The sequence below is a fragment of the Heterocephalus glaber genome, unplaced genomic scaffold (genome assembly GCF_053883595.1).
Source record: "Heterocephalus glaber isolate CG9 unplaced genomic scaffold, H.glaber_assembly_v1.0 deba00001428, whole genome shotgun sequence".
Classification (NCBI taxonomy): domain Eukaryota; kingdom Metazoa; phylum Chordata; class Mammalia; order Rodentia; family Bathyergidae; genus Heterocephalus; species Heterocephalus glaber.
The window spans coordinates 5,134,926-5,145,523 of record NW_028258293.1 but is presented as its reverse complement, the minus strand read 5'-3'; the positions used below and the strand labels follow the sequence as shown (position 1 = coordinate 5,145,523).

Below are 10,598 nucleotides of genomic sequence, written 5' to 3'. Positions count from 1 at the left end.
CCAAGGAAGGGATACAGTGGAAAGGGGGCTCTGTGGGGCGAATCTCCAGGACCTCGCGTGGACGCTGCCTGCCCCTGAAGTGTGTCAGACATTGAACCCCCACACCCTTACTTACGTGAACACCGGAATCCACAATGGTGACAGCTATGGGAACGAAGGTGCACAGCACATTCAGAGTCTGAACCCTAACAAACGCTTTTCTTTGGAGAGGGAGTTGTGCTAGGTTGCCCTCAAACCTGTGATCCTCCTGCCTCAGCCTCCCCAGTAGTTGGGATTACAGGCCCGGGCCGACTGTCTGGCTACCCACCAAACGCTCCCAGCCATCCCCTGGGGGCCTGGCGTCCCCATGCTGTGCCGGGCGCAGACCCAGGCCTGGGGAGTGGCAGGCCCCCGCCCCCAGCTTTAACCTCCAAGTGACTCCCCAGGGCTGGGCCCCCTCCGCCTCCAGCACTGGTTCTGACCGACCAGAGGACCCCTGTGCTGATCCCCAAGTGTCTTCATCCTGGAGGTGTCTCATCCCTGCACCCCCAAACCCCGCCGCATTCCGGACCCTGAGCTGCCCTGAGCCACTTGGGCTCCGTCCTTGCCGATTCTGGGAAAGGCCAGCAAGGCCCTCCTGAGGTGGACGCCAGGGCAGCGGGCCGAGGCCTGTAGGTCCAGCGCTCTGCTCGCTCTACTCGGTGTCTGAGACCCAGGGACGGACGGGAGCCTCACCGTGGGCCTTTTTAACCGGCGTCCCAGTTCCTTTGCACACAGCCTCCAGCATTTGTGGCTGTAGCAAAATTGTTTTTCAAATCCAAAGAACAAGGACATAACTCATACACACTTACTTTAAATAAGCCTTTGAATGAGAGAGCGGCTGCCATGGCAGTCCCGGACTGAGAAAGTGTCGCTGGACAGCCACCTTGGATGCACGGCGTCCAACAGAGAGGTGAAAACACACCGTGTGCCAGCTACGCTCAAGGGTGCGTCCAGGTTCAAAGTCCAGTTCTGGAAGAGAATGAGGAGCTAGTGCTGCCCCAGGGCCTCCGCCACTGTGCTCGCCTGGGAAGCGACTGCACGAGGCAGGTCTGGACAATAAAGAAGAAAAGCAGACTGCTGGCCGAGTAAACCACAGACTTCAAGTTAACAAAATTCACATACATTTATTCAGGAAATACAACTACCCAAGTCCTTAATATTTCAGCATCATTCCACATTATAAAATATTCACAACAGGGATTCTCAAAGTTACACCGCGTCGTGCTCAGGTTCTTTCCAGATCGGCCGTGTCTTGTAGGAAATGCTAAAATGCCAATCTGAAATGTAAACAGAGTACTTGAGCCAAACCACTTAAGTACTGGAGCAAAAATCCCTAAAAAATTTAGAACAGGACAGCAGTAATTTGTTCAAAAACACACCTGAATCGTCACATCGTGAGAACAAGGCCACTGTCGCCCGGCGCCATGGTGAAAGACCAAGTGGCTGTGGTAAGACAGCGTGGTGTTAGCAAACACAAAGTACCCGTCTGCCTGGCTCAACCTGCTTTCTCAGAAAATAAACTTACTTTTGTAAATTTTAAAGGCAAAGGGGACAGAACGGTGAAATATCTACTATTCATATTTAAGCTACTGGTAGATATATTTTTTTTGGTACTGGGGACTGAACTCAGGACCTTGAGCTTGTGAGGCAGGCGCTGGAACCACTGAGCTAAATCCCCAGCCCTAGTTTGTTTTTTTTTTAAAGGTGTACTTATTTTCCAAATAAGGAACACCAGGTACCCTTTCTTCAAGAAACTTCTGACAAATATAACCAATGATTAAGTAGCTGCAAAGTGAATGATTCTATTCTGATTCTTGCGAACAGAGTCCAGTGTAAGCTAGCGGTTGTCAGCCCTGGGTCCATGAGAACCTTGTGGAATGATTTTTAACACAGAGGGGCCTAATTTAGCCGTGAGGGAGGAGACCACTCACGGGTCAGGGCACTGTAACAGGCAGCCAGGCTCATAACAGTCAGCTGCTCCTGAAATACGAGGAAAACACTCAGGAAGCTGGGGAGGACTGCTGGCTTATCATTGACAAACCAGACACCTACTGTGTGCTATGCGTCTGGTTTCATTTAGGGAGCATGCATTCGAGATGAGAACCCCCTCTTTGCTTCCCCTCACCGCCGACGGCCACCATGCAGCGCTGCCCTGACTGCGCTTTCCCGGGGCCAAGACTTCCGTTCTGAGACGCACCACGGGACCAGGCAGGGGCTGCTGCTCACGCTCGGCAGGACCCAGTGAAACTGCTGCGCCCGGCTCCTCTCAGCCGGTCTCAGTGTGAGAATTATAAACAGGTGCCAAACCACAGAGCACAGACTGCAGGCTACTGCAGGAAAAAATATTCACTCAACTTACTAAGTTTTCACACCAAAAAGATTGAACTTGGCTGGAAGTTCTGAAACAGCTGAGACATTGAACCAGGAAGCTCGAGTTTATATTGAAATGTTGCTACTCCCTTAAAAGAGCGACTGTAGCTGTAAGAAAGACTTCTTTGGGGCTAAACCGCCCCGGAATGCAAGAACACAAGCATAACAATAATATTACAGTTTGTATATGCACCAATACCTCTTTAATATATAAAGCTCTACAACAAATACCTCTAGTAACTTTACAATTAAATTAAGTCCATAATTCTACTATACTACTTTGGTCTCAACATTTGAAAAGCATATCAATTAATTTTGAAGATATACAATTGAACAACATGATCCTATTAACAAGCACATTTCGCGTGGACTAAAGACACATTCAACCATGCAATCCAGTGTTCAGTACCTAAAGGATAAATAACAACGCTTTTATTCTGGAAAACCACTGAAAACTGGAATCATCTTTTAAGACTCAGTGCTCATATACATGCAGAAAAAGGTATACATTTCTATCTTCCTGTAGGAATGTTACAGAATGCCCACTTTGTTAACACAGGATGGAAATTACGTCAAATCCTTTTTCCTTTTCAATCTATGTCTTTTTAGCGTCTGCCATCTACATGCGTTTTACAGTACAGGGTTCCAGGTGGTTGTGATGGGAAATGAACTCAACTTTCACATCCGCTCGTAGGCACCCTGTCGCGGCCATTCCCGAGCAGCTGCTTCCAGCGAAACAGAGGCCCCCAGTGGACGAAGGCCTGCAGGTATCTTCCTCCAGGCTGCGACCTTTACGCCCTCGCCCTCCACACATCTCAATCCTGTCCTCTTTCCTGCTAAAATCCATTCTTTCTGAGCTGGTGAGCATGCAGAAGGGGAGGCAGGAGGCGTCGCTGTTTCTTCTGACTCTGCTGTTTCCCACCACAAACTAACCGGCTCCTGTTTGGGCTTGAAGGAGCCGAGTGCGAGAAGATCTAAAGGAAAACAACCAGCTCAGGAAACAGGTGCACAAGATGAATCTGCCACCGACTCGCATTTTTAATTTACGACCTAAGGTTGAATATCAATAGGGGCATCATCAGGGATGCTAGCAATCGAATCTCATCCTCTTGCCTCGCTGCTCGATTAGGAAAGAATACGGATTTTAGCAATGAATGCTTCAGTGTTTAAAAACTTACTCTTATAAATCACTATAAATGAACGTCCATTACACGTTATGTTTAAATAAAAGTAAAAAACCTCCACTATGCTGAGTTCTGCTCTTCCGTGTGTTTATATATTATGTGTGTATTCAAAGTACAAAATGCAGTAGTGTCGTTAACGTTGACGGTGTAATGAACCACTATCCATGAGACTATCAGGTGTAATTTCTTGGAAAACTGTAAAGAAATTTCACAGGTTAAAAAAAACAAAGCAAAAAAAAGAAAAAAAAATTGGAGAACTGTTAATAAGTAGCCAAATGAGAACTTTTTTCTTAAAAAAAGATTAAGAATGTAAAAGTACATCTTAATATTAAAAAAGCATTTTTAAAAATCTATAACAACTTTATGACAAAAATCTGTACTTGAAAAAGGCCTGTAAAAACAGCAGGACAGAATCGCCCTCGTCACCTCTGACTTTTCGTGTCAGCGAACAGTGTGTGCATCCCAGGAACCGCACTGATGTGAAGACAGGCGTCTGCAGGCGGCCGTGCTAGGTCTGCTGCCTGCGCTTGGCCGAGCGCATCTTCTCGAAGCGTGACTCCATCTCCTCCAGCACCTTGGGCGTGTAGCGCACCACCAGCTTCACCTTGCCCTGCGCGGCCTTCAGCAGCTCCACGGCCTTCTCATGGTGCTCACCCTCCACGCTCTGCGGGACACGCGCTGTCGGCTTCCGACCCAGCTGCAGGGCTACTCCTGCCCTCAGCAGTGCACTCCCGCGGTCACGGCTGCCCGGGAACTGAGACCCCCCAGAGCAGGCACCGACCCACGCTGCTCTGCCCAGGGACAAGCAGCGGAGAGCGAAGCTCACAGAGGGCCCAGGGTGCTGACAGTTCACCTCAGGGGTGCAACCCCACCTTAAGGCTTTAAAAACACCCTTGGGCTGGGGATGGGGCCCAGACACAGTGCACAGAGCTCGTGGGGTACACAAGGCCCTGGGTTCAATTCCCAAAACCTTAGGGCACTAAGCAGCAGCGCTGGGGACTCTGGCCGCCTTGCACTGTCCCCACTCGCAGTGGGGTCACCCTTCCGGTGACTCAAGTGCACCCCCACATGGCCACAATGCGTTACTACAAAGAAAGACTCACCACTCCATTCACAGAAAGGAGCTGGTCTCCGCGCTTGAGGCCCCCGTGTCTGTCTGCAATCCCGCCGGGAATTATCCGAGATATGTAGATGGGAGAGTTCTGCTCCTTGCCCCCCATGATATTGAAGCCGAGGCCCTCTTCCGTCTTCGGCAGCTCCACCACGCGGGGATGAGAATGTCCCTCGCTGGCTGCAAACGCAGCCACAGTGGCCTGAAAGAAAGCATCGTATGTTGACCCTCACCCTGCTTCCCTGGGTTCTTTTGTCTTTTTAAAAATACTTTTTTCATTTCTGATATAAAAACCAAATCTGACAAACTACACCCACACGTTTAAGTGTTTGTATTGAGCAAAAAATCCAGTATTTGGTTTGGTGAAACATTAACTAGCAATAAAAATTTATTTGCCAATAACTAACTCGAGTACGACTCACCCTCTGTGAACACCAAGGTCTTCCAAACCATCGGGACCCAGCTTGGTGTGGAGGAAGTGTGCAAACGTGCCCACCCCACCCGGGAGGCCGCTGGCTGACATCACCCCACAGCGCAGAGGGAAGGGGGTTCTGAACAGCAAGCGGAAGCACCCAGCCCTGTTGCCTATTCTCTGTGCGTCTGAGGCTGGGAGCCAACCTGGGGGCCTCCTCGTCAGCCACAAAATCAGCACATTAGACGGGCAATATGTACGTGTAAGTATGATACTTACAACGTGGTACTGGGAGAAGACACTTTCCACTCCTTATCTACACTGCATGAGGAAATACAGACAGCCAATGAAAATGTCCTATTCTGACAAGTGTAGTAGAGTTTGAACGATATCATATGCTGGGTCTCAGAATACACTTATTACGCATCTACTAACTGCACATTTCCACCTCTCATCTATGAGGAACTCTTGCTTTACCTTTGCGGTTGCATTGGCCCTCACTTCAGGACTGCTGCTGATGTCCACTGTCTCATAGACGTGCTCGTACACCTGCAAACCAGAGCGGCCATCATGCCTCAGGTCTTGGAACACAATGCGCCTAGGTTCTCGCCATGGTAGTGAACGTATTGAAATTTTAAGCAAAGTTATGCATCTTGGTAAAACCTTTTCTTTTGCCTCTTGCTATTAGTATTTGCTTTGTAAAAATTACTGATGTTTAATAAAATTTTAATTTAAAAAGCCAAATATTTTTCTATTGAAAATTCCAAAACATGAGAGGAACAAGACCTAATGCTTTCCTGCAGTTTGTTTTCTTAGGAGATTTTGAAGGCAAAGGTCAGCACCTGCCCTTGGCCAACCCTGACCCCACCCTGCTGATGCCGGCCGAGCCTGGCTCACCTCCCGCACGGCCGTGCAGAACTCGCTCTGGAGGACTCTCTGCAGCGCCTGCAGCTTCTGTGGTGGCACCTCCCCACTCCGCTGCAGCTTCTCCAGCAGCTCGATCGCTCTGCAGATATCTAGAGACAAGACACACAGGGGGTCCTCACTCCCAACAACGAGTGCGGTGCAGAAAATAGAGGGGGAGCCTCAGGATGCAAGTGTGTGTGCATGGGGAGCAGCAGTGTAAAATCAGAGCACACTACATTTTAGAGATTAGAAAACAATCCCGGGATTACAGAAGCACAGACTTTGAAAAGCAATCTGAGAGCTGCACACAAACTGAATGTAAGATACCAAATGTCCCAGGAAAGCAGGAAAGGACCGGGTCTCAAGTGTCACACACAGGAGCAACCTACGGCTCCAGAAAAGCTGGCTGTATTCTGAGCAGCTATCAGTCAATAAAAATTTCATGAATTCCGAAGGAAGCAGAAGCCCGGATCCTGCAAGAGCCCACATTGGGAGGAGATCACCATCCACGTCCGGAAGGAAATGTGGTACACACCCAGGTAGGGACTGTCAGCCACAGACCCAGGCAGTGGCGGACAGTACAAAGGAATGGTCTGTTTTAGCTTAGGGTCGCTAACACAGTGTTTTAATTCACACACGCTCAATGAAATACAAGTTAGAGACTGAAAACAATCAGCTTTGTCAATCTGGTCTCAGTACCAGCCAGGAGTCCTGGGCCAGCGGCTTCACCTTCCTGCATCTGTTTCTTTCACTGTAGAATGGGAAGAGCTACTTTCCTCAGAAGAGGGGCTCAGGGTGGAGCCAAGTGCCACACAGAAAGGGGCCTGGCAAGCTAAGTGTTAGGTCATGCCAGCACCCACGAACCCTAAACAAGTACCGGGGCTGTACACATTCACACCAACATATTAAGCAGCTGTCATTAGGAAGCGTGATGATGCGTTCTAGGAATGAAGACCCGTACAAGATTCAGCCATGATGCCACAGCATTCATGAGTTTTGCTGTTGTGTTCTCCTTAATTGTTTTGCACCACAGGATGCTTAATACACCTGCTATTCTATCCCTTGACTTCCAACCCGAGTGGAAGACGTTCCTACATGTTACACTAAAGTCACAAAAAAAGCACACAGTTTTTCAGTTTTGGGTACTAAAAGCTTAAACCAATATTAATCAAATGTAATGGAAACAGACCTCTTCCATTCCAATTTCCCATGAGCAGAATGGCTGGCAAATGGGACTGCGGGTCGGTCAGTTATTTTTAGGTCACAATATGAAAGCCAAATAAAAATATGTGACCAACAGACCCAGGGGCTGGGGTGTAGCTCAGTGGTAGAGCACTTGCCTAGCATGCTCAAGGCCCTGGATTTGATCCCCAACATCTCTAAATAAATAAATAAATATGAAATTCAATCAAGATGAAAAAAGTAAAATACTCTTTATCAAATCTAAACTGTACCCAATATGTGCTCAAACTGTGCGCCAATGAATTATATTCTGATGATTTAAGATCTCATTTCATGTACACTTATTCTGTACTGTAGGACTGCTGGGAGTGTTTAAGAGTCTGTTGGAAGACTTGATGCAATCTGACCTTCTTATCCTGCTGAATGGCCATTACTAGTACCTGTAACATAATCACAAAGCCAAGACTGTCAAAGCTAAATGCCCGAGGGTGAAGTTCCACACTCCGTGTTCCATTTAAACTACAAATGACTGTCAACACAAGGAGGAAAGGATTGTTTGTATCCTACAGCTCTGGTTGCAAATAAAAAACACCTACCCCTGTTCACACTCATCACCACTGTGCCGAGAAGATGTCTCAGTCTTAAGCTAACTGTGCAAGTCTCCCCAGGTAGCTTCTCTTCTGCCATAAAATGATGCTTTCATCAATGTCTTGGTCGTCTGGAGAGAAACAACCTCATTTCTAAAAAAAGGCCAGAAGGAGCACAGCTAACAACCCCAAGTGCACATCCGCCCGTGGGAAGGCACGAGGAGAGAGGTTACTCTATGTACAATGATTCTAAAAATGTAGTTCCTTCTTAAAAACATTAATATTCAGACTGTAACTGCACATGTTACCATGTGCAAAATAACTTCATTCTCTATGCTAAGCTGTGCTTCCCAGTAGTGCTGAAAACGTTTACTTGGTACCTGCTGACTAACCAATGACTGCTAATGCTGGTGTCAGAAGTATGCTTGAATTGTTTGCAAGGAAGGGTCTGGGGAGAACGGGGTGGAACAAGGACCCTGGGAGGGGCACGTCCAGGTGTTTGCACAGGCTCCTTGCTATCTACACAGGTTTCATTTTCCTGAACCATTCGGCTCCGGGAAGCAGCCAACCACAGTCTGCAACTGTAGACAGAAATGTCACTGCGCCCGCAAGTGTTCCACCATCCGCCACTACCCCACTTAGTTACGTAACCCCGTTGTAGGCTCGGGCCGGCGTGATTGTCTGTAAGGCACCCTCTCCGTTCCCAGTAGGGGCACCGAGGCTGGGGCACAGCCCAACCCACGCAGGCGGGTGGCGGGAGGGGAGAGCCCCGCAGGGGTGTTCGGCGGCCTGAGGGAGGGGAGCCGCCGCGAACCCAAGCTTCCCCAGGTCGGGTGCAATGACAGGGTGACGACATCTGCTCCTCGGGCTCGCGGGTGCCCCAGGAAGAGCAGAGGTCGCGCCTGACAGCACCACCCGGGACCGTCCCTCGGCGCGATCGCAGGCAGGTTCGGCTCCTCGCGGAAGCCCAGCATCAGGTGTCCTCCCCGCGCCGACCCGGCGAGGACGGCGGCCGGCTCGGCGCGGACAGGCCGGCTCGGGGCCGGTGGCCGCCCCTCCTCTGCCCTCCTCCCCGCCGACGACCCGGCCCTTTCCCGCTCCGGTCCAGACACCGGGCGAACTCACCCCTCTCCAGCCGTACAGGTTCTCCCAGCGCCGCCATCTTCTCCTTCCGCGACAGAGGCACACCGGAAATGACGACAGAGCGGCCGCGGCAGTGGGGCGGAGTCTGGCAAGGACCGGAAGAGCGCGGGCCGTAGTATCGCGATATCTGGGGGAAGTGCTACTGATGTCAGGTTCCGGTTCCGGTCCCGGCGTCTGAGGTTGAAAAGGTTATTTTCCTGGACTCTTAGTCAACGCCTGGGCCTGTGCTCCAGAGCCCATCGCGTGGGATGCTTTGCTCGCCGCAGAAGAGTCAGGCAGCCTGGGTCTAGTCCAAGCTTGATCTTTGGCATCTTTATGAACCTAGACTCCTTACTGAACCGCCCGTGGCCTCAGTTTCCCCATCTGTACAGCGAGAAGACCAGTCTCTGAGTGTCGCGAGCAGGTACCGCGGGTAAAGAGGACTCAGACTCGGATGGCAGTTCACACACTTATATTATTATAATTCACTTCTATGCAATTATCACACGATATTAAATAAGACAAAATTAAGTCTGCCAATTACCACGTCCCTGTACCTGTACTGCGCAAGTCCTTATGGGAGCGCGACGTTTCTTCCCGCAGGGTCAGAGGGTCCGATCCGTAGACGAAGGGCGTCGATTCGGCGCTAGGCTGTCCGTCTCTCTGCTGGCCTCGTCCTCTGGTCTCGTCTGGTCGGCGGCGATGCTCCTTCCAGCGGGATCAGGTGCATGTGTCCCGGTCGGTAGTCAGATCAACAGACTGACTAGTAGACTGGTCGGTGGGACGGATCGTCGACTTGCTTGAGGTCTTCAGCTCCTTTTATACTATTCTAACTGGGCGTTTGTGGTATTGGTTCAGACTTATCACACTGTCCATTTGGGACCACGCCCTGTCCAGTTCGGGGTGCATCCTTATCAATTCCACACCGCTTAAGGTTCTACTTCTATATCTTATGGTTACTATGGTTACATATCACTCACAGCACTCTTAAAGTCATAGCACACTTTAGGGTTACAGCACACTTATGGTTACAGCACACTTAGGGTTATACAATTCCATCTTATTTTAAGGTGTTCTCCACACTGAGGTCCTTTAAATTATTATTATTATTGTGAGTGATGGGGATTGAACTCCGGCCCTCCACACTGAGCTACATCCTCCTTGTTTATTTTTTAAATTCTGGGACAAGGTCTCTCCAAGTTGTCCCAGCTAGATTCCAACTTGTGATCCCCCTGCCCCAGCCTAGTAGAGTGCCCGGTCCTTTTAAGTTCTTAAAGTCTAGGATTAGGGGAGAGCTAAGTATGGGAATGACATACTGCAAATACTCTTTGTAGATCTCTTCCCCATATCTGGAGTAGGTGTGGAAAGTGCAGAGAGCATGAAACATAACCAGGTGGGGAGAGGAGACAGTGCTTTGGTGCTCAAACTTGCTATCCTCTTGCCTCAGCCTCGAAGTGTGCTGGGATTACAGTTGTGTGCCACCAACCCATGCTTGAGTGGTGACTGAACCCGGGAGCCGTCTTAACACCGAACAACAGCCCCGGTCCTTTATCTTTTTTATTTGGGGATGGGCTTGTGCTGGAGGGACTTGAACTTGTGACCTTGCTCCGTCAGCTCTGCTTAGTGCGGGAGAGAAGGCCCTTTTTAATCTCTGATTCTCCAAATGTTTTGCATACTCACCTGAACTCATTTTCCAGGTCTGA

General features: G+C 49.6%; 1 protein-coding gene across 10 annotated transcripts; it reads right to left on the bottom strand.

Annotated features, from left to right (window-relative positions):
- Positions 1-1,125: 1,125 nt before the first annotated feature.
- Positions 1,126-9,058, bottom strand: Lin7c (lin-7 cell polarity scaffold C). 10 transcript variants are annotated; one of them, XR_002397229.2, is made up of 7 exons: positions 8,899-8,952; positions 7,783-7,926; positions 5,996-6,114; positions 5,576-5,647; positions 4,679-4,888; positions 4,002-4,239; positions 1,126-3,365 (listed from the first exon to the last, which is right to left on the bottom strand). XR_002397229.2 is itself a non-coding variant. In XM_021263953.2 (7 exons), exons 2-7 carry the CDS (start codon positions 7,871-7,873, stop codon positions 1,231-1,233), a joined length of 624 nt encoding a protein of 207 aa, XP_021119612.1. In that variant the 5' UTR covers positions 7,874-7,926; positions 8,899-8,962; the 3' UTR covers positions 1,126-1,230. The 10 variants fall into 10 exon arrangements, 6 of the variants coding, with proteins under 6 accessions (XP_021119612.1, XP_087067640.1, XP_021119611.1 ...); XR_015451406.1 differs by having other exon boundaries at positions 1,126-1,298; positions 1,401-4,239; positions 8,899-8,951; XM_021263953.2 differs by lacking the exon at positions 4,002-4,239 and having other exon boundaries at positions 1,126-1,298; positions 1,401-1,464; positions 8,899-8,962.
- Positions 9,059-10,598: the final 1,540 nt, after the last annotated feature.